Source organism: Anguilla rostrata, chromosome 12 (assembly GCF_018555375.3).
Source record: "Anguilla rostrata isolate EN2019 chromosome 12, ASM1855537v3, whole genome shotgun sequence".
NCBI lineage: Eukaryota > Metazoa > Chordata > Actinopteri > Anguilliformes > Anguillidae > Anguilla > Anguilla rostrata.
In genome coordinates, this window is record NC_057944.1 from 24622876 (window position 1) to 24649916 (window position 27041).

At 46.1% G+C, this 27041-nt stretch overlaps 1 protein-coding gene and 1 long non-coding RNA gene across 6 annotated transcripts in view; one reads left to right on the top strand and one right to left on the bottom strand.

Moving 5' to 3' along the window:
• LOC135235996 (uncharacterized) overlaps window positions 1-8639 on the bottom strand; it is a 145688-nt gene extending 137049 nt beyond the window's left edge. For all 4 annotated transcript variants that reach the window (XR_010324479.1, XR_010324478.1, XR_010324480.1 and 1 more), the window contains exon 1: window positions 8430-8639. This is a non-coding gene — a long non-coding RNA (uncharacterized LOC135235996). The remainder of the gene's footprint in view (window positions 1-8429) is intronic.
• kirrel3b (kirre like nephrin family adhesion molecule 3b) overlaps window positions 1-26205 on the top strand; it is a 186231-nt gene extending 160026 nt beyond the window's left edge. The window contains exons 7-16 of one of the 2 annotated variants that reach the window (XM_064302101.1): window positions 5106-5254; window positions 5646-5773; window positions 7253-7379; window positions 15765-15865; window positions 17450-17648; window positions 19138-19245; window positions 19902-19985; window positions 20275-20423; window positions 21571-21657; window positions 25721-26205. In XM_064302101.1, coding sequence (XP_064158171.1) covers window positions 5106-5254; window positions 5646-5773; window positions 7253-7379; window positions 15765-15865; window positions 17450-17648; window positions 19138-19245; window positions 19902-19985; window positions 20275-20423; window positions 21571-21657; window positions 25721-26194 — 1606 coding nt within the window. In that variant the 3' untranslated portion in view covers window positions 26195-26205. The remainder of the gene's footprint in view (window positions 1-5105; window positions 5255-5645; window positions 5774-7252; window positions 7380-15764; window positions 15866-17449; window positions 17649-19137; window positions 19246-19901; window positions 19986-20274; window positions 20424-21570; window positions 21658-25720) is intronic. The other variant, XM_064302102.1, reaches the window with a different exon arrangement.
• Window positions 26206-27041: the final 836 nt, after the last annotated feature.

A 27041-nucleotide genomic window follows, 5' to 3' on the forward strand; every position in this document is an offset into this window, starting at 1 on the left:
TTGCCGACTCCATTTTACGGACCTCGGGAGTCTGCTCTCTCCTGCACTGAAAACATGAAACTAATCTGAAAATATTTTAAGTGCCGTGACGATCGCCCCAGGCAGCAATCGCACCGACCAGTCAGAAGCAGGGAAGCGGGGGGTCAGGATGGAGGAAGTACACAACCGCTCTGCATGGATCTGCGGCAGAAAGCCCACGCTCATGCATATTTATGCCTTTTATTAATTCTAAGAAGAGGTTTTTTGATATGACTAGCCAGCCTTCCCGATTAAAGGTTGTACTGCTTGTAAAAACGTCCGTGGGGCTGATTGAGGGACCTGTAGGGAGGGTGCCGGGGGCGAGCCGGGGGGCAGCGCCCAGCGGGAAATCGTGCCTGGCGGGAAGCCAGGGTTAGGAGGGGAGGGGGCGGGGCGGGAGCGTGGCTACGCCACCGCCGCCATAACGGAGCTCTGCGCGGGGTGAGGAGGCGGGAGGTGGGGTGAGGAGGGACGGTGCGGTGGGACAGAGGGTGAGGAGGGACGGTGCGGTGGAACAGAGGGTGAGGAGGGACGGTGCGGTGGAACAGAGGGTGAGGAGGGACGGTGCGGTGGAACAGAGGGTGAGGAGGGACGGTGCGGTGGAACAGAGGGTGAGGAGGGACGGTGCGGTGGGACAGAGGTGAGGAGGACGGTGCGGTGGGACAGAGGTGAGGAGGGACGGCGGTGGACAGAGGGTGAGGGGGACGGTGCGTGGGACGAGGTGAGGCGGTGCGGGCAGAGGTGAGAGGACGTGCGGTGGGATAGAGGTAGGAGGCAATGCACGCTCGCTTGTTGTCTTCTGCCGTTCTCTCCCTCGCGTTTCCTCGTGCAGAGATACGCAGCGGCACGCACGCGGGTTTCGCCGTTTCTTTCCTCGGCCGCGCCCGCTCTCTTTCCCCGCCAAACGGAGCTCACATTCATCCGCTGAGGATCACAGGCAAAAAGAAAAGAAAACACTGGGCCAGAATCAATATCTCAAACAGATTAGGTCCGCTGGTCCTGTATTTAGAGTCCGCTATTCCTGAGAAATGAACATCCTCAGGGGCTGATCTGAAATGAGAAGAATATAACACCCTAAACGCCCAACTCCTCAGGTCGTGTCCTCGCCTCCCTGGCAGTGCGTCAGAACGGTCATCGGCGAAGAAGTCCTCCCCCGCCTCCGCCCTTCTCTCTCCGGCCGAACTGCTGCCTCGTTCTTCGGCCAAGCGCCTCACAAAAAAACAACCACACGGCATGAGTCACCAAATGCCACGGGGGAGGAAAGGCCATCGTCTTCATTTTTAAAGAAAATGAATTCAGTCAACAAAAAAAAAAAGGGGGGGAGGGGGGGACGCGAGGTCTTACCGAGGGCCACCGGGTCTTTGAACCCCGAGCGTGCGTCTGAGCTCCAGAACGGTCCCAATCAAGGGGCTGGCGAGGAAAAGGTTCGCCTGCTCGATATTAAGGCCATTATGCAGGTGAATGGCGGCGAATTGGTCACGCATGAAAAATGCATTATGCCGCACTTAATCACGCGGGCGTCTGCTCCGGGGTCCAATCACGCGGGCGTCTGTTCCGGGGTCCAATCCAGCGCGCGGGAGCCGTGCGGCGGGGGGGCTGTGCAATTTGCTCGCCCTGATTTGCGAAAAGCATCATAAATTGCCATTTCCATTTACACATATTTAATAGAAACAAATTGTTTCCCCCCCTCCCCCCCCCCCCCTCCTCCTCCTCCCCGTGTTTATAGCCATCAGGAAAGCTGCATTGTGAAACGCGCTACATGTGTGGAAACAGGAACGGGCGCGCGGCTCGACGCCCATAAAAGGCGCTTTACACCAGAGCTGATGAATTCTGCTACATTAGACAGGTGCCTGATTTAGCGATGGCAGATTGCACAAAGAGCGCTTCGCGGAGAAAGGCGCGCAGGACGCGGTTTTGTGAGGGGTGCCGCTGGGAGCTGGCGGCATTTGGAACGGGCCTTGTGGGAGGGAAATGCAGGTGCTCGGAACGGCTGCCGTGTTCTGATTATTTTGGATCGGAACTAGCCACTCCCCCCGGGCTGAAACGCTCCAATTTCCTGCCGGCCAGTGCCACACTCCTCGCTCACCTGGAATCGTCAGCCCCGATTATGGGATGTCCGCCATCCAAGCTCCAACACAACGCCTTAACTCTTCACTGCCCAAAGGACACAAGCTCCTACACATCACCTTAACTCTTCACTGTCCAGAGGACACAAGCTCCTACACATCACCTTAACTCTTCACTGCCCAGAGGACACAAGCTCCTACACATCACCTTAACTCTTCACTGTCCAGAGGACACAAGCTCCTACACATCACCTTAACTCTTCACTGTCCAGAGGACACAAGCTCCTACACATCACCTTAACTCTTCACTGTCCAGAGGACACAAGCTCCTACACATCACCTTAACTCTTCACTGTCCAGAGGACACAAGCTCCTACACATCACCTTAACTCTTCACTGTCCAGAGGACACAAGCCTCCTACACATCACCTTAACTCTTCACTGTCCAGAGGACACAAGCTCCTACACATCGCCTTAACTCTTCACTGCCCAGAGGACACAAGCTCCTACACATCACCTTAACTCTTCACTGTCCAGAGGACACAAGCTCCTACACATCACCTTAACTCTTCACTGCCCAGAGGACACAAGCTCCTACAAATCACCTTAACTCTTCACTGTCCAGAGGACACAAGACTACTACACATCACCTTAACTCTTCACTGTCCAGAGGACACAAGCTCCTACACATAACCTTAACTCTTCACTGCCCAGAGGACACAAGCTCCTACACATCACCTTAACTCTTCACTGTCCAGAGGACACAAGCTCCCCAAAATGCACAGGGATGTGCATTTTGTTCTTAAAGTTTCTGTCCTGGTGCCTAAAGTATTAAAGAATTTCAAATAAGATATGTGGCACACGTCTGGGGAGGACAGTCACAAACCTGTCGACACCAGGGCCAGTGAGGTCAGACTGGAAGATGAAGTGAGAGTTTGGGGAAAGAGGGCGATAATTCGGCTCTTCCTTCCTCGTATGAAGCATGCCCAATAGGGGAGCCGGGGAGAGGCAGAGGCGCTGTTCCGTGACTATCCTTCGCTCTCGCCGCGCGGAAATCTGTCAAGTGATCACACGCAGCAAACGAGGGGCCTGGCCACGCTCCCCTGCGCCAGCCCACACCACCAGAGTTTCCAGAGAGGGTTTCACATTCGCTTTTAAAACATATCAAAGATTTTTAAAAAACGCCAGATTTCAGGAGGTCTGGTACAGGGGTGGATACCTCCGGTACTGGAGGGCCGCAGATATCCGCCGGTTTTCGTGTGGCTTCCTTTCGGTCAGCAGCCAGTTGTAGCCGTGGCAACAAGGCGTGCAGAGACTTTAGCCAATCAGTGACTTGAATGAACCACTTAAGCGCTGAAACGCATCACAGAATGAACTGGACTGGACCCTGACACCCCTGCTTAAGCGCTCATTAATAAAGGCCCGGTCTCCAAACACAGTGCAGTTTCGGCCCAGACTGAGCGTACAAAACTGCAGACAGTCCTCCGTCCAAATCCCCTCCACGTAATTCTTTGATGTCCTGAGCCACCACTGTGAAGCTGAGTGCTTCTTCCCTTGAGCGGAGACGCTCGACCCCTTTGTGTCGAGTCTCAAAACGCCGCGCTGAAATTAAATTAAGCCGCAGGAGCATTTCCGAATTCAAATAAACTTCATACGTCAAGGCGGCACGTGATGCTGTAATCGTGGAAGGAAATAATGCAAGGATTATTTCCTGAGTGGGCAGACGGCACGGGCACCATGCAAAGGTGTCCCTGAGGACTGCAGCTTGGGCTTGGCACTCTGCTGCCGTTCTGCAAAACTGCTGCTCTTAAAAAAAGATTCAGCTGCGGTTGGAGGAAAGAGAACCTGCCTCAGCCACTGATAGCAATAGAAAATGCACATCTGCCTTAACAGTGCTATTTTTGGAAAAGCAGGTGGAACGCCACTGAGCTGAATGCGCTCTCATTGCTTGCCATCTGTCATGAAAGATATGCGAGCACCGAGTCTTTTCCAGGTGCAAACCAAGGATTGTACACTTATGCAATTAGAGGAAATGTTGGTAACGTGGTGCATTACCACCACGGACCACCAGGTGTGCTCTTTTGGACACTGCTTGGCTTCAGGGAAAACCTGGCAAGCATACTGATTTGCTCAATTTCAATTTCATCAATTCCAATGAGAGCATCCCATGCCCGTGTGTCACAGACGACCCGACCTCTCAAAGTTGATAGGGATCTCTCCACCAGCAGCCCACCAAAAAAAAGAACAAAATATTATATTCGAGAAGAAACAAAATATTATTTATGGGCGTCAATTTATTAACGTCAAGTCTCCTTACGTGTGGGCGTGTTACTTTCCACAGTTGGAGCCCCTACCAATTTGTCATTCTGAAATTTGTTTTTGTTACCGGCGTTCCTCTAGGAAAAATAACGGGGAAGGCACTGCCTGTTCTGAGCGGCAGGGCTGCTCATCACCGTCAGACCCGCCACCAAAGAACATGCTGAAGCAAGCAAAGAACCTTCACTCATATGATTTATTTATATTACAATAACTCCCACTTCAAAGGGAAGGAGAACTACTGACGAAAGAGAAAAGCACCTGCCTTAATGTTTTGCACCCCCCCCCCCCCCCCCCACAACCCCCAAGCAGCCATCATCTCCTTTGCCGATGACAGTAATTGCACTGATTTCACGTTAGAACAGCAAACCTTGAAATGTCTTGGCACCTAGAAACTACTTATCAGAACCTGGGCAGAATAGGTAGCAGCCCATTAATTGCATGGGTGAATTTACTTTTGCTAACCCATCCATTCATTTACATACCACTGAAATATTCATGATAGCCAGGCTCCACAGTGCATCCAATTTAGCAACAGGCTAATTTTTTGTCTGGTAGCCCCATAATAGGCAAAGACAATCTTTACACAAGAGCCAACAGAAAGAAGGCCAAATAAAGTGTGCCGTCCCTAGTGCTTTAGACCCATGTGCTCAGGACTGGTCAGGGCTCGTCCTGGTTTCAGCTGTTGCTCTGTTTGGCCTCCAGGTGGGCCAAAGGAGGCACCGTAATCAAGGAGGTGTCAGGAGACACCTACGAGGTCATCGTGGACCACTCCTTTTTCACCGAGCCGGTGTCCTGTGAGGTCACCAACCCCCTGGGAAGCACTAACATCAGCCGCAATGTGGACGTCTACTGTAAGTTCCTCCAAATAGCCCATATTCATTCCTTTCCAAAGAAAGTGCATCCACTTGCATTCTGGGGCATGACCTGTATCTAGCAAGACTATCAGAGATACTGTATATTATCCTAGAATATAAACACAAGAAACACAAGTTATTTTATAAGACTTGCGACTTATTTTTTCCATTACTTTTACAATGTATATTCCAGATTGTTATTCCAAGCTAAAGACACAACGTGGACAGTCTTTGGGAAAGGTTGCTATGTTTGTTGCTAACGCACATTGATGTTGGAACGGAAGCAAGAGGGCTGCGGTCACGAGGCCTTGAGGCTGGTCACCCCTTGTGTAGTTGTAGTGTTGCTGTACAGTCTGATCGTGACCGCACCTGTTTGCCATTTTTGCAGTCGGGCCTAGGATGGCAGCAGAACCGCAGTCCCTTCAGGTGGACCTAGGTTCAGATGCCGTGTTCAACTGCGCCTGGACCGGCAACCCTTCCCTCACTATAGTGTGGATGAAACGGGGATCAGGAGTGGTAAGAAGCCTTTCACCTCCATTCCCAAGCACCACCCAACCTGCCTCTGCAAAGGCCCCACCCTTCCCTCTGCACAGGCCCCACTATTCCCTCAGCACAGGCACCACTCATCTCAGCACAGGCCCCACCCCTCTCTGTACAGGCCCCACCCCTCCCTCTGCACAGGCCCCACCCCTTCCTCAGCACAGGCCCCACCCCTCCCTCTGCACAGGCCCCACTACTCCTTCATCACAGGCCCCACTCCTCCCTCAACACAGGCCCCACCCTCTCTGTACAGGCCCCACCCCTCCCTCACCACAGGCCCGACCCATCACAGCAAACGCCCACCCCTCCCTCAGCACAGGCCCCACCCCTCCCTCTGCAACCCCTTGGACTGGGTACTACATTGAATATTAATTTCATATGATCTAATATTAATTTCATATTCTACATACAATTTTGTTGGAGATCATCAAGAATATTGTGTCGTGTTTATAATGCACATTTTTTATGCAGCCAAATTAGTTTCATGAAGATCCAGCTAGTAGACTGCGTAACCACGAAGAACGTAGCTAGCGGCCCTTCTGGGCAATGCAGCACCCTAAAGTCTGCCTGTTGAGCTGCACATTAAGAGTCTTCCACTGACTCATGTCAGTGAGAGCCGGACTAGTAGACTGCTGTGTGATGCGGAGCATTGAAAAAAGAAAAATGAAAGCAATTAATGAATGTAACTGATGTTGTACTAATATAATACCAAAGTGTAATGTGTGTTTGTATTAAATATGAAAGGTACATTTATATTACAACCAGAATGGCAAATATGATAATTTGACATTGTGAGGAAGCTTGCGTGAGGGGCGTTGAGAAAGGCAAATTTAAAAACCACGATATATATATAGCAGCAAGCATTAGCATTTAATCTCTCTAAGTCACACTGATATAGAATGCCTTGTGTTCTGGATAGAAAAGTAATTAGTTTTTGAATTTATGTTTGCCTTTCTTTTCCCTGCCATAATGTGTGAAAATAATACATTTTACAGTACGTATCCATATGCTAAAATAAATGGAAAAACTGCATTAATCAGCGCAATGAAAGAGGGTAAATTGGGGTTGTGAACCGCCTCCTCTCACCCGAACTGCATTAATCCCAACGCGGCTAGCCGTTTCACCTCCGCATTAGTCAGCCATGAGCACATGGAGACTGGCCCTGCTAAAAATGAGAGAATTCTTTTTTCGGCCAAACAAAGCACAAAATTCATATCTCAGCCGTGCCCACTGGATCCAAAGCAGGCAGGGCTATGGACTGGAAGACAAGGGGATCCCCTGAGCCCTCCTCAAATTGGATTTTAATAATAGATGGCGGGGTATTTAATGCGATAAGTATTGCGGGATCGGTTCGCCGCATCTTGAGTCAACAAGGCAGTGTTTTGTAGCTCATTCTCTACGCGACCTCTGACCCCCCCACCCCACCCACACCTTTTCTCCCATGGTGCCCTGCAGGTGCTGAGTAATGAGAACATCCTGACACTGAAGGCGGTGAGACAGGAGGATGCTGGGAAGTACGTCTGCCGGGCCGTGGTCCCTCGAGTGGGGGCGGGAGAGAAGGAGGTATCCCTCACTGTTAACGGTAAGCAATGCGGGCACGCTTCAAACGTAAGCTAGTCTGGTGGAGCCAGAGACTGCCAGCAATATCTTATGTTCTGCTTGTGGTCACAGACCTCCCTGTTTCAAGTACAGCAAGACTTGAGTGAAATATTGCTTTTCACACACATTAACTATTCAGCCACTAATAAAGTTCCCGGAAATTACTGCCCAGTTAAAAAATACATTCAAGAATGAATAAATGTGACAACTGGTACAAACCACATCTTTGTCTTTGCTCAAAGTAGCAGGCATATTGACTGGTTGGATGAGCTCAGCAGTATATAGCCTAGTTTCCTCAATATATTTAGAAAATGCTAGATTGGCTGTTAAATCTTGTTCGTCCCATGAATTAGAAAAGAAATGAAACTTTCAAACAGTCTTAAAATTTTAAGAAAAGAACATTTACACTATGTATTCATATGGTATCATGAGAATAGCATGTAGCCTATATATTTGTATTTAAGAAAAACAATATTTTATAAAGTATGTATTCTATTGATGCTTTTGCAAATGTATACAGTATTTCAGGTTCACTGATTTTCCATTAGTGTTATGAAATCCTTTTTTCAACACTCAAAATACTCCACCAGCTTCCTCTTCTGTCCTCCACATGTCTTATATTTTCAAATTATACCCTTCAACGAACACTTGAGGGCATTTTCTTTTCTTAATTAGGCGTGCATGTTTGTAAGCCAAAACCATTTATCTGCATAACTTTCAACTAGCTATCTCTCAACACGGGAGTGGGGCTCAAAGATACTGTGTAAGTAGACAAGACAATCGACAGTCTCTCTATGTTTATGAACCGAACTCACTTAGTCCTGCCAATATTGTTTAATCGGAGAATAGCCTTATTTTTTTATTGCGGTCTTTTTGGTGTGAAACGTGTTTGGGTAGACTGAGGGCGTGACACACGGACTGGACGCGTGTCTCACGGCAAAAGGCTGAACTGACAACTCTGGTTAACGGTAGCTACATTGAGAAGCTAATGTTAGCTAGCTTTCTGTGGGTAGTTCATCATAACTTTGCTTACCTTCGTAGTTATTTATGCACCACGCTGCATATTTTTGAATCCTTTCTCCCAGCTGGTTGGTGCCGTGCACGTCTATTTGCAAATTCGGTTAATATCGTCAATATTGCTCTTTGGAAGGCTCTGCAAACATGAAGTGCAAATCCGCGCCATTGCTTTCAAATTCGGACTGTTGCCGCCCTGGAGCTACTTCGTCTTCTTTGCAATTTTTTGCAACCAACATTGGTGCATTACCGCCACCTACTGGATTGGAGTGTGATCCAGAGACAGCTGTGATTACTTCCCATATGTAACAAAATAAATAAATAAATAAATAATCTATTAAGCTATCTCCAAAACAACACCATACCCACTCAGAGAATATACCCAAGAAAGAAAATAAAGAAACAAATAGAATAAATATATTAATAAACTAATCCAGAAAGCAGTAATCGTATCAGAAAAGCAACTAAACCATAACATAAATTATCCTTGCAAATTAATCCAGTATGCCGTAGCTAACTGCTTCCTTCTAAGGCACAGAGCATTTCCCCCAACTCCACTTGTAATGCTGGACTCGGAGAAGTCCGATACGCCTGAGCCCCATCTAGCCTACCAAACTGGGATTTTAAGGCAGAGTCAACCGCCACAGTCCCATTGTCCAGCACTGACCTTATCAAGGCTACGTAAATAGTCTTAAGTCTTCATTAAATAGTCTTAATCATGTCTGCCCCAGAGTTCAACCCAGATAGACAACTCATAACATTCAGGGTTTTCATTCAGTGACTACCTTATCATTGTGCCCTGGAGCTACTGAAGCATGCAGAAGTGTTTGTGCAGGAAACTCAGTAGCGTTTCTCATCCTTTTTTTCTGATTGGCTGACTGTGTACACCACAGGTGGAGTGAATTTACAAGGGTGTATTAAAAAATGACCGAATTGCCATTGTTATTTGTGAAAGTGTCAGTCAAATTCAAGTATAACTTCATTTTTTGTCCAAGGTGGCAGAATGCAATTCCAGATCATTCATGCTCAACATACGCCCTGAATGTCAGACACAAAAATTTCTCAGGACATCTAAAAATACTGAACATAGGCAACATCCTGCAGTGCTGTGCTTTGTTTTTTGTCTTGTTTTGTGCAAGAAAATTTGGCTTTGGCTTATCCTTCTTCATCCCCTTCACTATCACACTTGTGCAATTTACTCACTGTAATATTGTTTAGTACAGCAATGCTGTTTTTCATCTTTGATGTGGATTTTTTCTCTCTGTAACACCCTTTCATTTAGCCTCATTACATACTGTAATCAGCAAATTGCTCTAGATAAAAGCATCTGTTAAATGAAACTGAATTTGAAATGAAAAAGCATTCTTTTCAAAACCTCTGGATGACTTAATGAGAACATTCAGTACAGTTATTAAGTTTAACCCCTGTTCTATTATTGTCTGATTAATTTATTTTCCTGGCATTTGCTACACCAAGGGAGGAACAACAGAGATGGACATACAGCTCTTGTTGCTAAGGAAGAGGGCAGGGACCTTGTCTCATAAATGCTAATTGGCAGAAATATCTGTCACTCTTTATAGAACTTGCTCCTACCCATAAATTGTCATGTTTCATAATTCCGTTTTGATATGCAATCACATTTTCAGTGTTTGTACGAAGCTTACATTTTCCAGCAGTATTATATTTTTTAAGCTCTGTTATTCCTTTTGCTGTTTTGCATGCTCACCTGTGCTTTTACCCCAGAATTGCCCAGTGGCACCAGTGTGTGGGAGCCTGTTAGCGATGCAACATCCTGCCTCTTTCAAAGACCCTACAGCGTTTTCATTAAACAACCACCCGGTAGTGGGTCTGGCTTTTGTACCAAAGCAGAGCCCTTTCAGCTGGCTGCATGACTGCCGAAAAGTCTGCTCCCCAGCTGTGGATAGATTGCTCTTCTCCTTTGTCAATTATTAGGCTGCCGGCTGTATGGAAACTGAGCTTTTGAAACACTCTAAGGGGAGGGCTAATAAACCTGCGGCCAAGGGCTGCACAAGCCAGGACTGATATTACTGCTGACCAGCTTAAGATGATGGAGAATTAGCCCGTTTCTTTCATGCATTTCACACATACATGTTTTATGTATCTGAGTGTATTAATTGGGCCTTAGTATTGTTTAAATTGTATTTTGTTGAATGAAAATGTAGTACTAATAATCACAATAATCATAATCAGTACCTTCATCATCATCGTCATCATCATCATACTGATTGCCAAACAAAACAACCTTACTATGAATATTCATGTGCAGGCAAGCCTGAGGCTTTTGGTTCCAAATGATTTGATGGCTTCAAAAATGTAAAAAAATAAATAAATAAATCCACTCTTATCCATACTGATTAAAATCAGATCTAGACAAGGAACTGCCTTACAAATAGTGAATATTCATGAGCACCTGCCATCTTCAGAACTCCGTGGGTTCAACAATGCAGGCAATGTAAAGTTTAGTCAGACACCTCATCACCGCTGATACACTGTAATACTCAGCATTACATCTGAGACGAGAGGCTATTTTGCCGGCTGGACGTGAGCTGGTACTGATTGTTTTAGCTGTGCTATGCAAACATACTTAATGTATGCAAAGTATGTCTAATACAAATCCACTTCAAGTCAAGCGTCAGCTGTTCTGTTAGTAATACTTGATTAGTTCCAGGTATCAATGCTGTGACATCACAAATCAGAGGCATCATTACAGATTATACATTTAAAACGAGTCTACATCTTGTTAACTCAAAGTTATATTAAAATGATCTAGATTCTGCTAGGGTTGCCAGCACTCCCTTGCTCAAATGCAAGGCCTGAGACCTATGAGTGTGTGATGCACAGGGCCCTATTGAGTAGTTGTTCAATCACCTGCTTTGTAAGCATAGCATGATAGTAATTCATTGACAGGAGGTAAAACCTACAGGGAAAAAAAAGAAATTTTTTGCCAAAATATGGACACGTCTGGTCCTTCTTAAACAAAAAAAAAAATTGTGTTTGTTGTTGCAGTTGTTTATTCCTCTCAGACCTGGCTTCTGTTTTGAAACACAGGATACGCATTTAAGTGCTGATTAAATTCCGGAGGAATTGCGCGGAGGTCGGAAGCACAGTTGGGGACTGACTAATGAATTCACCGGAATGGCGGGAGCCCCGGCAACTTTCAGACGAACGACTTCATTTCGGCCACTTGGTATTCAGACGGCGCGCCGCAACATTGCGGCAGCTTTCGGCTGCAAAATTTACGCGTCTTTAAAGGCCTTCTTTAGTCGTCCATTTAGAGGAGGCTGAAGCGGGGGGCTTTGTTGATGTAAATCATTGTCTGTGCCGTTAAAAATGGCACTGCGTCGCAGCCGAGTTCATTTAAAGCCGGGAGGGTTGCGCTGCTGCCGTTGAAATGCCTCGCAGGCGTTAGGCACCCCGCGCAAACGGGTCGTAGCGGCTCCCGTCGGCTCAGCACAACACTACAGTGTGAGACCTGACCCCAGTTCACACTGTATTCATTCAGGCATGCAGTTGGTTCTGTGGGTTAAAAGCAGTCTAGGCTTTCCATATTATGAAACGTATATGTCACGGGTACTTTAATTGGATTCTGCATTGCTTGAGACTGGTCTTATTGGCAGACGGCCAGTCGACCGGTCAGGTGTTTGAGCTTTGAGAGAACTGAATCAGATGGCTTTAACATGGGCAAAGGGGTAACCCACAAGCGTCTTTACAGTGCGCCAGTACTTGCACAGTGCTTACTTTTCAGTCTCACTGTTCTACATTTTGAAATGAAAGTGTTATATTGTTTAACAAGAACATGGTTAAATTAAATTATATCCACATAATTCATTATTAAACAGCAGTATTGTGTGATACATAGAAAAACTGTAGCACGCTTTTCCTTGGCATATTTGTCATGTTTTTTTGTTTTTTTTTTATCAAGGATATGCAATGCCTGTGAATTTATGGTGCTACCGACAATACAGCATTAACACAATAAGTTGCACCTTAAGCAGTTGTTAAAAAGTTTTTCTAGCAACGACATCAAGCGCATACTTTCAAATTTTTGTCATCATGTACGCACACTTTACTGCCTTATTGTCTGGCCTGAATCTGTCTCTGTTTTCTCTGTTTCCGTAACTGAAATTTGTTTCGTTCTCAAAAGCTGCTAAACCCTAAAGAATAGCATCAGGTGTTGCTAATTCCGCTCGGCAGGCCTGATAGTCAGGCCGCCACATTCAAACATTGACTTTGATATTCCAACATGTGAAACAGTCTCCCCAGCGTCTCTGTCGATTGTTTTTAAGCTTACCGGAGATGAAACCTGAACTCCTCGTCTCTTGTCATCCCGCTAGCAAATAGAAAACAGAACTCAGCTCCACCGCGGCAGTGGGCAGCCACTGAGACTGAAGACTCTGACTGACGAGAGATCACACGGCTTGATTATATGGCAAAGTCAACTTGACAGAGGAGTGTCTGCCTGTGTGCATTCTAGTATATTTAAAATTGAATTTAGCATTTATTTATTGTTAATGCTATTGACCCCCCCCCCCATTAAGTGTTGCCAGCACTCAACTCTCCCACACAACAGAGCACAGGCAGGAGATTCCTGCTGTTCCCTGGAGACCAATGTAATTTAATTAAAATTAAATAGCTGGCAGGGAAAGCCGTTTATTTTGAAAACACTAATGGATACATATTGCTTTGTGTTGTTTGTTATCCTTCAAGCATGTCCCTGCGAGAATGAAAGCATGTTAGTGTGTGCTGGTGTGTGTGTGTGTGGGTGAGTGCGCGTGTGCACGCTGACTTGTGTGTGTGTCAGTGTTAGTGTGACTGTATGCGTGTGAGAGTGTGTGTTGGTGAGTGAGTGTGTTCAGGTCTGCCCTGTTCTGGGCAGCACAGGATAAGGAGCACGTTAATACATTAATAGAGGGAAGTGGTTGACGTTCCTCCAATGAGTCCCTCAGGGTGCCTCATTTATTTCTGCTTGTTCTTGGGCAGCACATTTCCAGCCATGGCCTTTATTTCCCATGTAAATACGCATTCCGTCTTCTTCAACACCAGCACAGACATGGCATGGAGGAATGTACTCAAATTAACAATCCTGCAAATAATTTGTATTAGAAGCAGAAGCTCCACAGAGCTCCATTGTGAGGCAAACGCAATCCGCTACCAGGGCTCTGAGGTGTTGCTTACAGGACGGTTACGCAGCAGTAGTGTAAGCACCTCTACGGTGCGCTGTGCACTGTACGCCTTCTTGGTGTGGGAGGTTTGTGAAGACGACACACTGCCTCTGACTGACAGGGACTAATGCCTTCCCTTAGGGGAACATCCTCTCACCTTGGTTATTACTGCATTTCCAACCCACCCAAATGGCATAGCTGTTTCCAAACTGTGAGCTGACCCCAACAACCCCCCCACCCCCCCCCCCCCCAGCCCCCAGCCCCTCCCCAATGCAATCAGTGACATCACCAGCAGTCTCCAGAAGGCAGGGGTGCCACCGCACACAGAAGACTTTGAGAGCAGGATTAGAGAGGCTACACAGCAGGATGCAAAACTCTAATCAGCAGCAAGAACCAAAAGACCAGATTAGAATTCACACAAAAAAAAGAAAAACTGAGATGAGCCAGAAGAGTTCTAGAACAAAGTTTTATGGACAGATGAGACCAAAATATACGTTTACCTAAGCGATGGAAACAGAAAAGTGTAAAGAAATGAAGCCGTGATCCTCCCCCCCTCCTGCTGCCCCCATCTGTGAAATATGGGGGGGGTAGTATCATGGCTTAGGCATGTATGGATGCTTCTAGAACTGGTTCACTAATCTTTATTGAGGATGTAATGGAGGATGGCCTCAGTAGGGTGAGTTTGGAAGTGTACAGATGGATTTTGACAGGAAATGACCCCGGATGAATGAATGCACTTCTGTTGATCCTTGTGGAAGTCAGTGTGAATAAGGACCCCTGTTGAATGAATGCAATGTAGTCTGTCACCTCAGGAGGTTTTATTTCTGCTCTCATTATTATTAGTGGAAGTGAGCACACCACATAAATATTACAACTTAGTAGAAACACTTATTTGACAGAGTTTGTCTTTTTTCACGGTATCCATTTTCACAATGCAATGTTGGTTTTAGCGGTTTGAGTTTGGGAATTCAATTAGCAGGTCCTCAGCAAAATGAAAAAAAAAGTTATTTTTAAAAATCCCTTGAATTTCCATAACTTTAATTTTTATTTTAGTAAAAATGTATAACGAATAGACTTGATTTAAATTATGTAAGTCAAATATTTCGGCTGAAGGGCCACCGGCACCGGTATCCATCTGATATTGGAACCCACAACCTTCTGAAAGCGAGTCAGCTGTTAAGACAGAGGGGTGGTTATGCTGCACCTCCGTGTCCAAAACAGAGTGGCTGCTTTGCAGTCAGCTTGACCCCACACCACCCCTGCTTTTTAATAGCCTGTGGTCGTACATGAAAACACCACCTGTCAAAATCCCATTAAAATGCAAATTGTTTTTAATTAGAGGCAGCTAATGAACTTTAAATGCAGCTGGTTTGGGGGGCAGAAAGAAATTGGTTTGGGCGTGGTCTGCCCAGCCCATCTTGTCAAACAGATTTTATTTGTGTATGAGCTCCTAAAAATAAATTCTTCCAGTTCTGTCATAGAAAATGCCATGGGCTTGGATTTATGGCAGCTCTTTGACTGGTCCTCACAGTGATGGCGAGTGAGCTTATCGACAGTCTGAAAGACTGAGTTACCATTGGGTCCAAGGTCACAGTTTGACGTTGGATTGGCCTGTGATTTCTGTCAGTTGCCTTTCATTGCCCTTTGAGATGTCCCCGTAGGAATGTCAACATTCAGTACACTTCCTTTCAAAGGAGGCACACAAAACATTTATGAGTCATCTTTAAATTTTCTGGAATGGCAACTGAGGTTGTATTGTGTCATCTGCATACTCTAAGAATATCCTGTCAAGTCTTGAATACATAATGTATTGCGGTCACTTCAGGTTAGCATGTATCTCTGAAATGCAAATTAGTCAACTTTCTGTTATCATTTGAATGGCATATCCAAATTGGTGCATGCATTTGGCTACTTGGTTTAAGTGTGATCATTTTCTTTTACGGACAAATGAAACTTCAGTTCAGTGCTATGAATCAAAACAACATAAGCAACCTGCACAGATACTGTATAGGAGGGTTTGCCATGCTTGGTGTGTGTGTGTGTGTATGCGCATCTGTGCGTGTTTGTCTGTGTGTGTGTGTGTGCGTGTGTACGTATGGGTGCATGTGTGAAAGCTTGCCTGAACACGCCTGTGTGCTCAGTAAACTGATGTTCGGTCATTTCCGCTTTAGGACCGCCCACCATCTCCAGCACACAGACTCAGCAGGCCCTACATGGAGAGAAGGGACAGATCAAGTGCTTCATCCGGAGCACCCCTCCCCCGGACCGCATCGTGAGTGACACCAGCAAGCCCCGCCCCAAAGCTCACCCAGGGCACCGCACACACTTCACAACCATGGCTTACAGCCCACCTGCTTAGCTGTGCATTCACTGACATGGTCCGGTTACACGCCTCCAAGCCCTAGGGTTTGAACCCGCAACCTTCCAATTTTAAGTGCTGCTGGTGCAGAAGTGGGCGGGGCCTCTCGTCACTTCCTCTGGACACTTTGCCTACTTTTCTGCACTTTGATGTGGATTTCCCTAGTGCCGCAGCCCTGTAAGATCACTGACGACCATTCTATAATTAATTACCCGTGTTTAATTAATGTCTATATCTGATCGGAGGTTGGAATCAATTTCAGGTTTTGTGGGTAAAATCAATAAGTACTTGAGTCTGTGTCTTAGGGAAATAGTTTTCTGCTTTGACCTGACAGATATGGCACACAAAGAAGGGTGACTTGGATTTGTGAAGGGTGTGAATGCAATCGGCACGTCTGCCCAAAGATCCACGGTTTTCCTTTTTTCACAAAGCAACCCAAGGTGCTTTTTAAAGCTAATCAAGATCCAAGCAAATTGTTTCTTTTATCAGATGGCGAGGGACTTAATGTAGTGTGTTCCTAAAATTAAATTGCACGCAAAATTAATTTGCCTTTTATTTTACAAGAAACATCTGCCCAATTACAGGTCAGTGCTTACAGAGAGGGGCAGTCTGTCTGACAGCTCTAATTTCTTGTTTAATGCGTGCTTATGTCCCATTACCGTGCACCCCATTAAGATTCATGGGCCTTGGAAGAACTCCTCTGACTGAGCCCTCTTTAATCCCACTGTTTTCTCTGTGCTGTGTGTGTGTGTGTGTGTGTGTGTGTGTCTGTGTGTGTGTGCATGCACATGGGTACATGTGACTGTGCATTCATGTGTGAAAGTGTGTGAGCGCATGTGAGCACCCATATGTGTTCAGCTGTAGGCTTGTGTCCTGATCTGTGTGTACATGTATGTGTACATGTATATATACGAGTATGCGATTTGTGTGTTTGTGCACATGTCTGTGTGTATGTGCGTGTGTGTGTGTGTGTGTGTCTAAGTATGTGTGTACATCAGTCTCTATATATGTGCACGTGTGTGTTTGTAAATATAACCTTGTTTGTCTGCACAAGTCTACACGCCTACATGTGTGGTATCGGTGGCTCAGCAGTTACTTTCTGTGCTTTATATAGCGATTGAGCTGAGCACTTTCAGTCCTTTGAAAATCCCCTTTAATGTTTGAATGTGGCGCCACAGCGGTTATGCCACTGGGTGCCAGTGAGGTATTATCTGAGTTTGTGAGTTCAGAGACCAACCCTGAAATGTATGAAAGCATGCAATTCTGCAAATATACCAGTTTTATTTTAATTGTAGCCCTAAGAAATTGTTTTACTAGCCAAAAAGCCTACATCTCAAACTATGCATTCATATCGTATCCAATTAATAAGTTGTTGGTGAAAGTATGTACGTGTCTCGATGTCATTTTTGTCAGATGGAAAGAAAATCAGTTTGTCTGTGTCTTAATTTCTATTCCACTTTGTCCTATCCCATGCCCCCCACCCCCACCCCATGGCAGGCATGGTCCTGGAAAGAGACAGTTTTGGAGTCTGGGACCTCGGGCCGGTACACGGTGGAGACGGTGAGCACGGAGGAGGGCGTGATCTCCACCCTCACCATGAGCAACATCGTCCCGGCGGACTTCCAGACCATCTACAACTGCACGGCCTGGAACAGCTTCGGCTCCGACACCGAGATCATCCGGCTCAAGGAGCAAGGTGGGAGCGCAGGTTCGACGGCTCCTTCTCTCCGACAACAACCGCTGGATTGTGCAGCGTAGCGTAGTCTAGTCTAGCGTAATGACACGGTGTGCTTGCGTTTGTGTTTGGGTACCGCTTGTGCGTGTGTGTGTGCGTGTGCGCGTGTGTGACAGAGAGAAAGAAAGAGTGAGTATGTATATGTTTGAATGTGTGTTTGAATTTGAATGACCGTGAGAGTGTGAGTACGAGTGGGTGCTTTTGTATGAGTGTGTGTGCATGTGCGCGTATGTGCAGATGCGTATGCATGTTTAAGCGTGTGAGTGTGTGTGCTTCGTATACCGTTTGCGGGTGCTTTTGCTGGAAAGATCACTAAAAAACCAGCTCATGGTCCTTTTGATTTACACTCCAAATTTAAAAACTGGCCAACGAAAATACACAAAGAGACTTAAATAGATAAGACTTACTTTATCTATCACAGTTCCCAGATTTTACCAATTATCCGTGCATACTTTAAGCTACTGCAGTCCTTTAAAGAATCTGCTTTGTGTTCACACCAATTTCATCTCTTACCTGAGGCCATTTCTTAAAAATGAGGCTAGTTTTGAATGAATTATATTGCTTTGCAGGTGTAAATTATGACAATGATGATATAATTCCCAGGCTAAGGTCCAATGCAAAACAACGGAGCTTAAAAATAAGTGTTTTTCTGTGTGTTGTCTGATATTGTATCGTGTTCTGATACTCGAATAAACATGACTCTCTGCACTACAGTTTCCACAGATGAGAATGCATTGCCGAGTTATTTGGAAAGGGCATTGATTAATGAAGACATTAAAGGGGCATTAAGCCTTGGAAAAACACTTTGTTGTGTTGCATTTGCGTGGGGGTTGTAATTAATGCAGATACAGCCCGACTCAAGTGTTTATTATCCCCGTTGTCTCAGGACTTGCATGTATGTGTTGAGGGTGCTCATCAGTCGTGGACACCGACAGTGGAACACAAACTGCGTTTCCCGCTGTGCATGGTGATCGAGCTGCTGCATAATGTGCCTCTCTACCCCAAAAATGGCTGCCGTTGTCCTACATTATCAGTGGCTTCATTTCCTGAATCTGAACTGTCAAGTCATATTGTTTCGAGTTTGAGATCCAAGTCTTTCAATTAGCCTGTGAGACTTTGATACAGCCAGCACTTGTCCTTCATTTTCAAACAAATGCAAGTGTAAGTTTTCTTTTGTCTTTAGTTTTTTCCTTCACAAACACAGTCAGTTCAGTGAGCTGACTAATTCCCCAAAGTGCATTTAAAAAAAGACACTGGTAGAACTTTTTAAGCTTCAAGTTTAAAAAAAAAATGTTAATTGAACCCAGGGCAGCGGTTCCCAGTGGTGGCTTCTCCCAAGACGGGGTTCAGTGAAGTCTTACTCTTGGGCTCCTCCCTCGAGAGGGCGGGGCCTGCAGGAGCGCAGAGTCCGTGGGGTTTCGTTTCAGAGGGGTGTGTCTGTTACCCACAGAATCGCTGCCGGTGGCCGTCATCATCGGCGTGGCCGTGGGGGCCTTCGTGGCCTTCATCGTCCTGATGGGGACCATCGGCGCCTTCTGCTGCACCCGCTCTCAGAGGAGTAAGTGTCACCAGGATCCCTCCGCAACACACGACTGCATTTCAGTCAGGGGAAGACCAGCAGTGAGGGACCAGGCCACTTTAGCACTTAGCTTATCACTTTTAATTATGATGGCCAGCCAAGTTTCATATTTAAGTCTCAAAAGCACACCTTCTTTTTAAAAACTTCAATCCGGCTTTGTAACACATCACTTCCATTCTTTCTAAATGGTAATGAGCTAAATGCTGATCTTTTATTTACCATATTCATTTATTTACTTCTGTCATGATAAATTGTATGCATTGCCAGAGATTTAATATCTTTTTCTTGTCCTTACTGTGCGGCTACTCTTCACGTATCCATTTCATCTCTTTTGTTTTTATTTTGCATTTATGCCCTAAACATATTTTTGTTAGAATGTGTTTCAAAAAAGTGTTATAGAAATAAATTGAATTATTATTATGATTACTAATGCTATTGTTATTAGTACTGTTACTGTTAGTACTGTTACTATTTAAACTTTGTTGTAGCATTCCTTCTTTGTCTTGGCCACTATTATGTGCATTATCTCCTACCCACATAAAGTTCACTGTTGGTACGGAGCTAGAGGTCAGGCTAGTTAGTGATTGCGTTGGGATGGTTACTAGCGTTCAGCATGTTGTTGTTGTATACCACAGAAGAAGCGCACCTGGTTATGCCCTCTCTGCCTGTCTCCATCTCTGCTCACCAGAGAGACCTTGCCAGCAAAATTAAGACAGAAAGTAAGATTTTATTACCTGACTAAGCTGCCAGGACTTTGGAATGATCTGTGAATAGATTCTCGCTTGACAGAAAAAAGGGCTTGCTGCTCTGTGCTGTTGTTAAAGTGTTCTCTGTGATGCAGTAGCAGATGCTCTAAACCCCTGGAGTTCATTTTAAAGGAGGCCGCATGGAGGAGTTGCCATATCTTGACATTATGGGGTGGGAGGGGGTGGCGGGGTTTGTGAATGCGGGGCTCGTGAAGGAGGGGGTTTGCGGGCGCAGAGTTGATCCACTCCGTCTCTATCCCAGATCTGAAGGGGGTGGTGTCCGCCAAAAACGACATCCGCGTGGAGATCGTCCACAAGGACCACAATGCCGCGCGGGAGAACGAGGAGCACGCGGCCATCAAGCAGCTGATGGTGAGCGCACAGGCCTCATCCCCCCAACCCCCCAACTTTGTGAGTCCCCTCCGCGGCAATTTCCCGCCGCCTGCATCTCATCACACCCGACCTCGTCCACATCCGCCCATAATCAATGTTAATTACGTGTGCGGCTCTGGTAATGATGATATTTGGTGAGGAGCGCGCTGATGAATCACGCACGATTCCTCGGGGTGAGAGGGGCCGTGATTGCATCACGGGGGCCTAAATTTAGCAGCGCTTCCTCCCGGGCCCGGCGTCGCCTTGGAGACAGTTGCTCGGGCTGATGTCCTGTCAGTCCGACGGGAAGCAGTCAGGAGGGCGCCGGCATAAAACCCGTTTTAATTAAAATCCAAAGGCATTGTGGTTTACGATGCCTGTTTCACAACTCAGCACACTAATTGGCTTATTCTGAAGGTGTCGTTTGGTAGCAAAAATAATCAACTAAAATTTGTTAGTGAGAACATGGAGGAATTAATAAAAAATTTACTGTTACTACGTCGTGCACCAAATTTCATAAAACAGGGCTTTCCAAAAGGGAGTCTCCAGGGGTTCATGAAAGAGCCCCTGGGATTCTCTAGAACATTGTTCCCAGTTTTATGGATATTTCCATTTTTCATTACATTTTGGACTTTCATATTAAACAAAGCTTGTAAGGTGTTACCGTGACTGCTAAATGATTATACTCTGATATGATGACATCATGATTTAGACATGCTTCTATGTAATTAATCCTGCAGTGGGTGCTGGATAAAGGTATTAGCCATAACCAGCTTACTGAGCTGTGGGGGTGGGGGAGGGGGTTGTGGGATTAGTTCATTTTTGGGAGGTCTTGGAGTGAAAAGCATTTATAGCCGTGTAATTTAGATATTGAAGCATCACAGTACATTGGGCAGTGAAAGAATCCCAGATGACAGAATTTGATGTTGAGGTCATTTCATACTTAACTACTGATTGGCTGCAGTGTCTGCAGGTTTTTGTGGCTTTGCTTCAATCAATGGTCAATTTAAGCCTGGTGCGTGGACCCTTTAGCCAATCAGTGCATAACATAAAGCACTTTAATGCTGAAACACACAGAAAACTAGCAGGTGCTACGACTCTCGGTGACTAGATTTTGAGCTCCCTGAGGAAAAGCATTAAAGCAGATGGACACTGGGGTGAGACTGCATCTCTGCTCTTTGTACAGATTGAGAGGGGTGAGTTTCAGCAGGAATCGGTGCTGAAACAGTTAGAGGTGCTGCAGGAGGAGGAGAAGGAGTACCAGCACATTAAGGTGGGTACCAGGAGGGGGCTGCAGCTGCAGGGGGGGAGGTGTGGGTACCAGCGTGGGTGGCAGGAGCGGGGACAGGTGTAGGGTGTGTGAACTAGCAAATTAAGATGGGTACTTGGAGGAAGCTGCAGGTGTGGGTGGGGGGTGTGGATACTGGCACATTACGGTGGGTACCAGGAGGGGGCTATAGGTGTGGGTGGGAATGTGGCTGTGATTGGGCATGGGGGGAAGGTGGAGGAGTGGGCATGAGTGCGATTGGCTGTAGGTTGACGTGGAGGTGGAGCTGTGGATAGGGGTGGAGGGAAACTCTGGGACTCTTTGGAACAAAATCATTGTTAAAAGCCTGTTACTACAATAGATTTCTGGAGCCCCTGCAGTTTTAATGGGTCTCCTGTCTTTCACTAGCTGAGAGGATGGGGGATAAACAGACAAATTCGCACAGCTAATTCAATTAGGGATGTTTCTGCAGTCATCTATGGGTTGAATACTGCCCAACATCTGAGGTAAATAAAGAGCTAACTGAATATTTACATATTTGGACATTAAATAGCCATGTATCATATTTTCGGATATTTGGATGCAAAATGGTTTTGAGTGAGTTTGAGGCTGTGGTGTCCAGGTCTATAACATGTGGTTAAACGTGCATTTTCTCTGCCAGACATCAAAACAGCAGTAAAACAATAGCAGTAAACAAACACAGTAAAAACAATACACGACAATGGCTGTGTCTGTAACCCGCTACATTTTTCACAACATACGCATGTATCCAACTTCATTCCTTTAAACACATTATACTCCAGCAAAATGATCTCTGATAAGTCATGTTGATGGAGGGGAAACAGTTAATGTGGTTGCTCTGAGGGCAGAAAAGCATGTCATTTATTGTAATATTCATTAGTTACACTTCGGCAAAAGCCCAGGTTACCGTTGCTCTTTCGCGACGGAGGTTTGCCGTTTTTACGCAATTAAATCACTTCAGAATTGCGATTTGAGTGCTCAGAGCCAATCCATTCAACCAAAACCAATCATTTCTCCTTCCAATACAGTAATTGGTTCTTCTCCCCACGCTTGAGCTGATCACTTGTGACGAGAAAGCACTCAAACTGATGAAAAACGAAGTAAAAAGTTAAAACATTTCAGCGGTTGTTTTAGTTGTCATTTCAGTGGTCTTTACAGGAGTCAGACCAAATGACAGTTCTGTTAGGGAGGCCCAGGGGTCCTAAGCAAAATTTTTGTAAAAACATTCACGTAGAAGTGCATTTTCTTTTCCACGTTTTGTTAATCGCATGTTTTAAACTTATGAATTATAAAACAAAATAGCCCTTTTTTCTGTGCTTCTGGCAAGGGTCCGGTTCACTCATTCTTGGTAATATTGTAAAAATTCTAAATATGTATATCATGCAAATAGCTGTTTTTTTTTTTTTTTTTAATGGCCATGCAATAGCATGGTCTTGGCTTCTTCAACAGAGAAATTAAGTCACTTCCTGCCAGCCCTGCATAGACACCATACCCACTTTCATCTTCCCAGAAAATGCAGTGCAGGCACTGTACATAACCGTGGTATGGATCCACAAAGGACCAGGGCTTCACATGCGTTGACGTGTGACAAAAATGCTCCGGAATGTTCCGTTTCCCCTTCTGCCCGGGCCCAGTTCCCAGCACCCTTCGCTTCTGGGCCTTGCGTTCTGTCAAAGTTTTAAAGGAAGCGAGGCGAAGCCGAGAGAGGCACGCGGAACACATCCTACAAGCCCAGTGTTTCATATTCCCGTCAGGTGTGACATCACCTTCTGCTTTACATCTCTGCCTATTTTAAGATTAATGGCTTCCGCGCCGTGAGTGACATGTACAAGAAAGCAGCTCGGAGCCTCCTTGAGAAAGGGAATTGTTTAGAAAAACACTGTCTAAAATAGAAAAGCAGGTCTGTGGCATGTGGCCTTATTAACAAGAAAGACCACAGTTTTCCAGATACTGTAATTCCTCCATTTAAGAAAGGCTTGAGAGACGCAAAGCCTTCCAGGCCACACACTGTAAATAGCCTGCCACTCATTTCCTGACCTGAAGGACATTAGCTTACATCTTTTTCTTCTTCCTCTTCTGGTTTCAGCTTCAGAAAAAGGCCACAAATTGCAGGAGACGAATCCTCCATTATCGATCTGATTATTGCGCTGTCTGAACCTATATATCACACGCGTTGATATAATGTTACTGTTTATATATACACAAAATGTCAGCGATCAAATTCCTTTATTTAATTTTTGATTTCGACCATCAAACAATATTATTTTCCAATGTTCTCATGAGTATTGAAGATTGGTGCTCAACCACAATAACAACTCTGTGGTCTACCCGGGTGCCATATTGAATTCTGGGACCCCAGGATCTGTTCAGCATAAACTCATGCAGTGCTGGGGCACACTGGCGTGCACTACAAAAGTGCCCGCTGTGCTGCAAACATCACAAGCCAGTGTAGCCTGGTAAGGACGCGCGGGCCACATCGACCAAAGGGAGCCAGCGTTTTTTTGTGTGTCACACGCGCACTCTCTCCCCTCACTGTGCTATTTCCTGGCCCTGTTTTATATTTTGCTGATGACTCACTTGCTTTTTCTGGCTCTTTTGATCGTGGCTAAGGGCTCCTTGTGTGCTATTTCCTCCTTATCTCTGACCGCGCACCGCACCAAACTGCTCACCGCGCCGAACCGCGCACGCGCCGCCGCTCTCCTCTGCCGTCACAGATGTGTGATGATGGCGTGGCCGGCGATGCCTCCTCATAGGCTGTCATATCTATGCCACCGCCCGGTGATTAACATCCCGCCCCCGAGACGGGGCAGCTCGGAATGACGTCCATGCCCTCCCCAGTCGCTCCCCAATAGACCTTCTCTTAGCAACAGCCCCCCCCACCCTCCACCCAGCCCCCCACCCCCAAACCCCACCGCCAGAGACAGAGACAACAGGAGCAAAAACCTTGAGAAGAAAATAAAGTCTGGTTTTCCCTTTTCATTATCACTACTCTATAGGAGGTGGTGGGGGGTGGCTGGGTCTACCTGTCTGCCATTAGAAAAACTGACTGAATCTCAGAAAAATACGCCATGAAATATTTCTGATGTGTACGGCAAAGTGATTAAACTGCCGGCCCAGGAGGCCACACGCAGCCCACCAATGACGCACTCTTGGGCCTTTGATCATTGAGAAGAAGAAAAAAGGATTTTTATTTTCTGGGTGCATCAAAAAAATTTCACAATGTCCAGGTTTGCATCAAAAAAAGTCTCAATATACCTCAGACCGGAGACAGAATAATTGGTAATAGCTGTGCGTATTTCAATTAGGCCTCTACATTTTTCACACACACTGACAAAACATACATATTAATGCATTGTTTTATAAACAGTATGCGGAAAATGTCTGGCCTGCGTGCAACATATTAAAAGAATCTGGCCCCGCACAGAAGCAGCTGAGCAGCAGTGGTACATGGAGACACATTTTTTTAAGTTATAATTAATGTGTTTATTTTTAATAACCATTTAAGAAATGATTAAAAATAAAGCGGTAATGAACTTCCGGGGAGATTGGTGCACTTATTCTGGGCCACAGTGCGAGTCGTCGGGGTCCACTTAATTAGCGGATAGCCGCGCTTCCTGGTTTGTGGAGAGAGGGACTATTTCACACTATTTAGCCATGTAATTCCTGTTTTCACAGAATTCATGCCACAGCCTGTGTCTGTGTTTGCCTCCCATATCATCGATAATTAATGTTGTTTTGACCCTGGCGCCAGTTTGGTTTGAAGGAGAATAACTGCAAGTAATTATCATCTTACTTTGTGAGAAGGGAGGTTCAGCAGGCATGTCAAGTGGCCATAGAAAACACGGTCAAGAGCCACAATATCGTTGCCCTTTTTCATTCAACCGATTCTTGCATATTGTGCGGCGCATTGTAAAAGTCTGCCACATTTTACAGATTTGCTTTTCGTGTGGAATAATTGTGAAATCCCTGGGTTGTTCTGGGCAGAACTGAATTGCTAGCACAGCGCGAAGTGATAGAGAAATATTTATTTCCTCTCTCTTCCTAAAAGGACCCGACGAATGGGTACTACAGCGTCAACACGTTCAAAGAGCACCACTCCACGCCCACCATCACCCTGGCAGGAAACCAGGCCGCCGAGATACGCAACCCCGCCGCCGCCGCCGCCGCCACGGGCAAGCAGAGGGTGCCCACGGGCATGTCCTTCACCAACATCTACTCCACGCTGGGCGCCGGGCCCAACCGCCTGTACGACTACAGCCAGCGCTTCGTGCTGGGCATGGGCAGCAGCTCCATCGAGCTGTGCGAGCGGGAGTTCCAGCGCGGCTCGCTGAGCGACTCCAGCTCCTTCCTGGACACGCAGTGCGACAGCAGCGTCAGCAGCTACAGCAAGCAGGACGGCTACGTGCAGTTCGACAAGGACAGCAAGGCCTCGGCCTCCTCGTCCTCCCACTACTCCCAGTCCTCCTCGCAGAACTCGGACCTCACCCGGCCCCTGCAGAAGCGCATGCAGACCCACGTGTGACAGAGAGGGGGCGCCCGTGGGAGGGGGGGTTGTCAGTCAGTGGGAAGGGGGGGGGGCGTGCATTCACAGGACTGGTGTCACATTTCATGTTTTTGTTTGTGGTTGTGGGTTGGTGTTTTTTTGGCGTTCTTCTTTGGGGGGTGGGCTGGGGGTTCTTCTGTCTTGGGCCTCAAACTCATGGACGTTTGCAGTGTCATGGCCTCTCGACACCCCCTCAAGGTTCCCCACACTGTACACAAGATGGCCACGCCCACAACCCCACTCAAACGCTCATGGTCCATGATATTGCGAACATTGCGTCCCATTGAGGGTGGTAACGTGCCAACAACAAATAACTCTCGGTGTGACCTTTGACATTGCACCTGAACTTTGTTTGGTTCACAATCTGTGAAAAAGAACAAAAAAATGTTTAAAAAAATAATTATAATAAATAATAATAATAATAATTTGTTGCCTGGGGCAGCAGAGAAAGCTGCCTTTACCGAACGCTTAAACGTGACAATCGAGAGGAGTAGCCGTGCGCGAGTCTGTGGAGGTGAAATCACTGCATCCTGGATTCTAGTGCCCCATGATTCATTGGAACCGTTGGACAGCTCCGTAGCTAGAGGGAAAAGAAAAGAGCCTGTCTATTTTATAAAATGCGTCAATGTCAACACCACAAGCCAGGATTCTGCTGCTCTATTGTCATATGAAGCACAAATGTGTGTGTGTGTGTGTGCGGGTGTGCGTGTGTGTGTGTGTGTGTGCGTGCGTGCGTGTGTGTGTGTCTGTGTCTCTGCTGTCACAGTATCTCCTTTTTCAGAGAAAACTAGGGAAAAAAAACTTTCTGCCATGGATTAATCTTTCG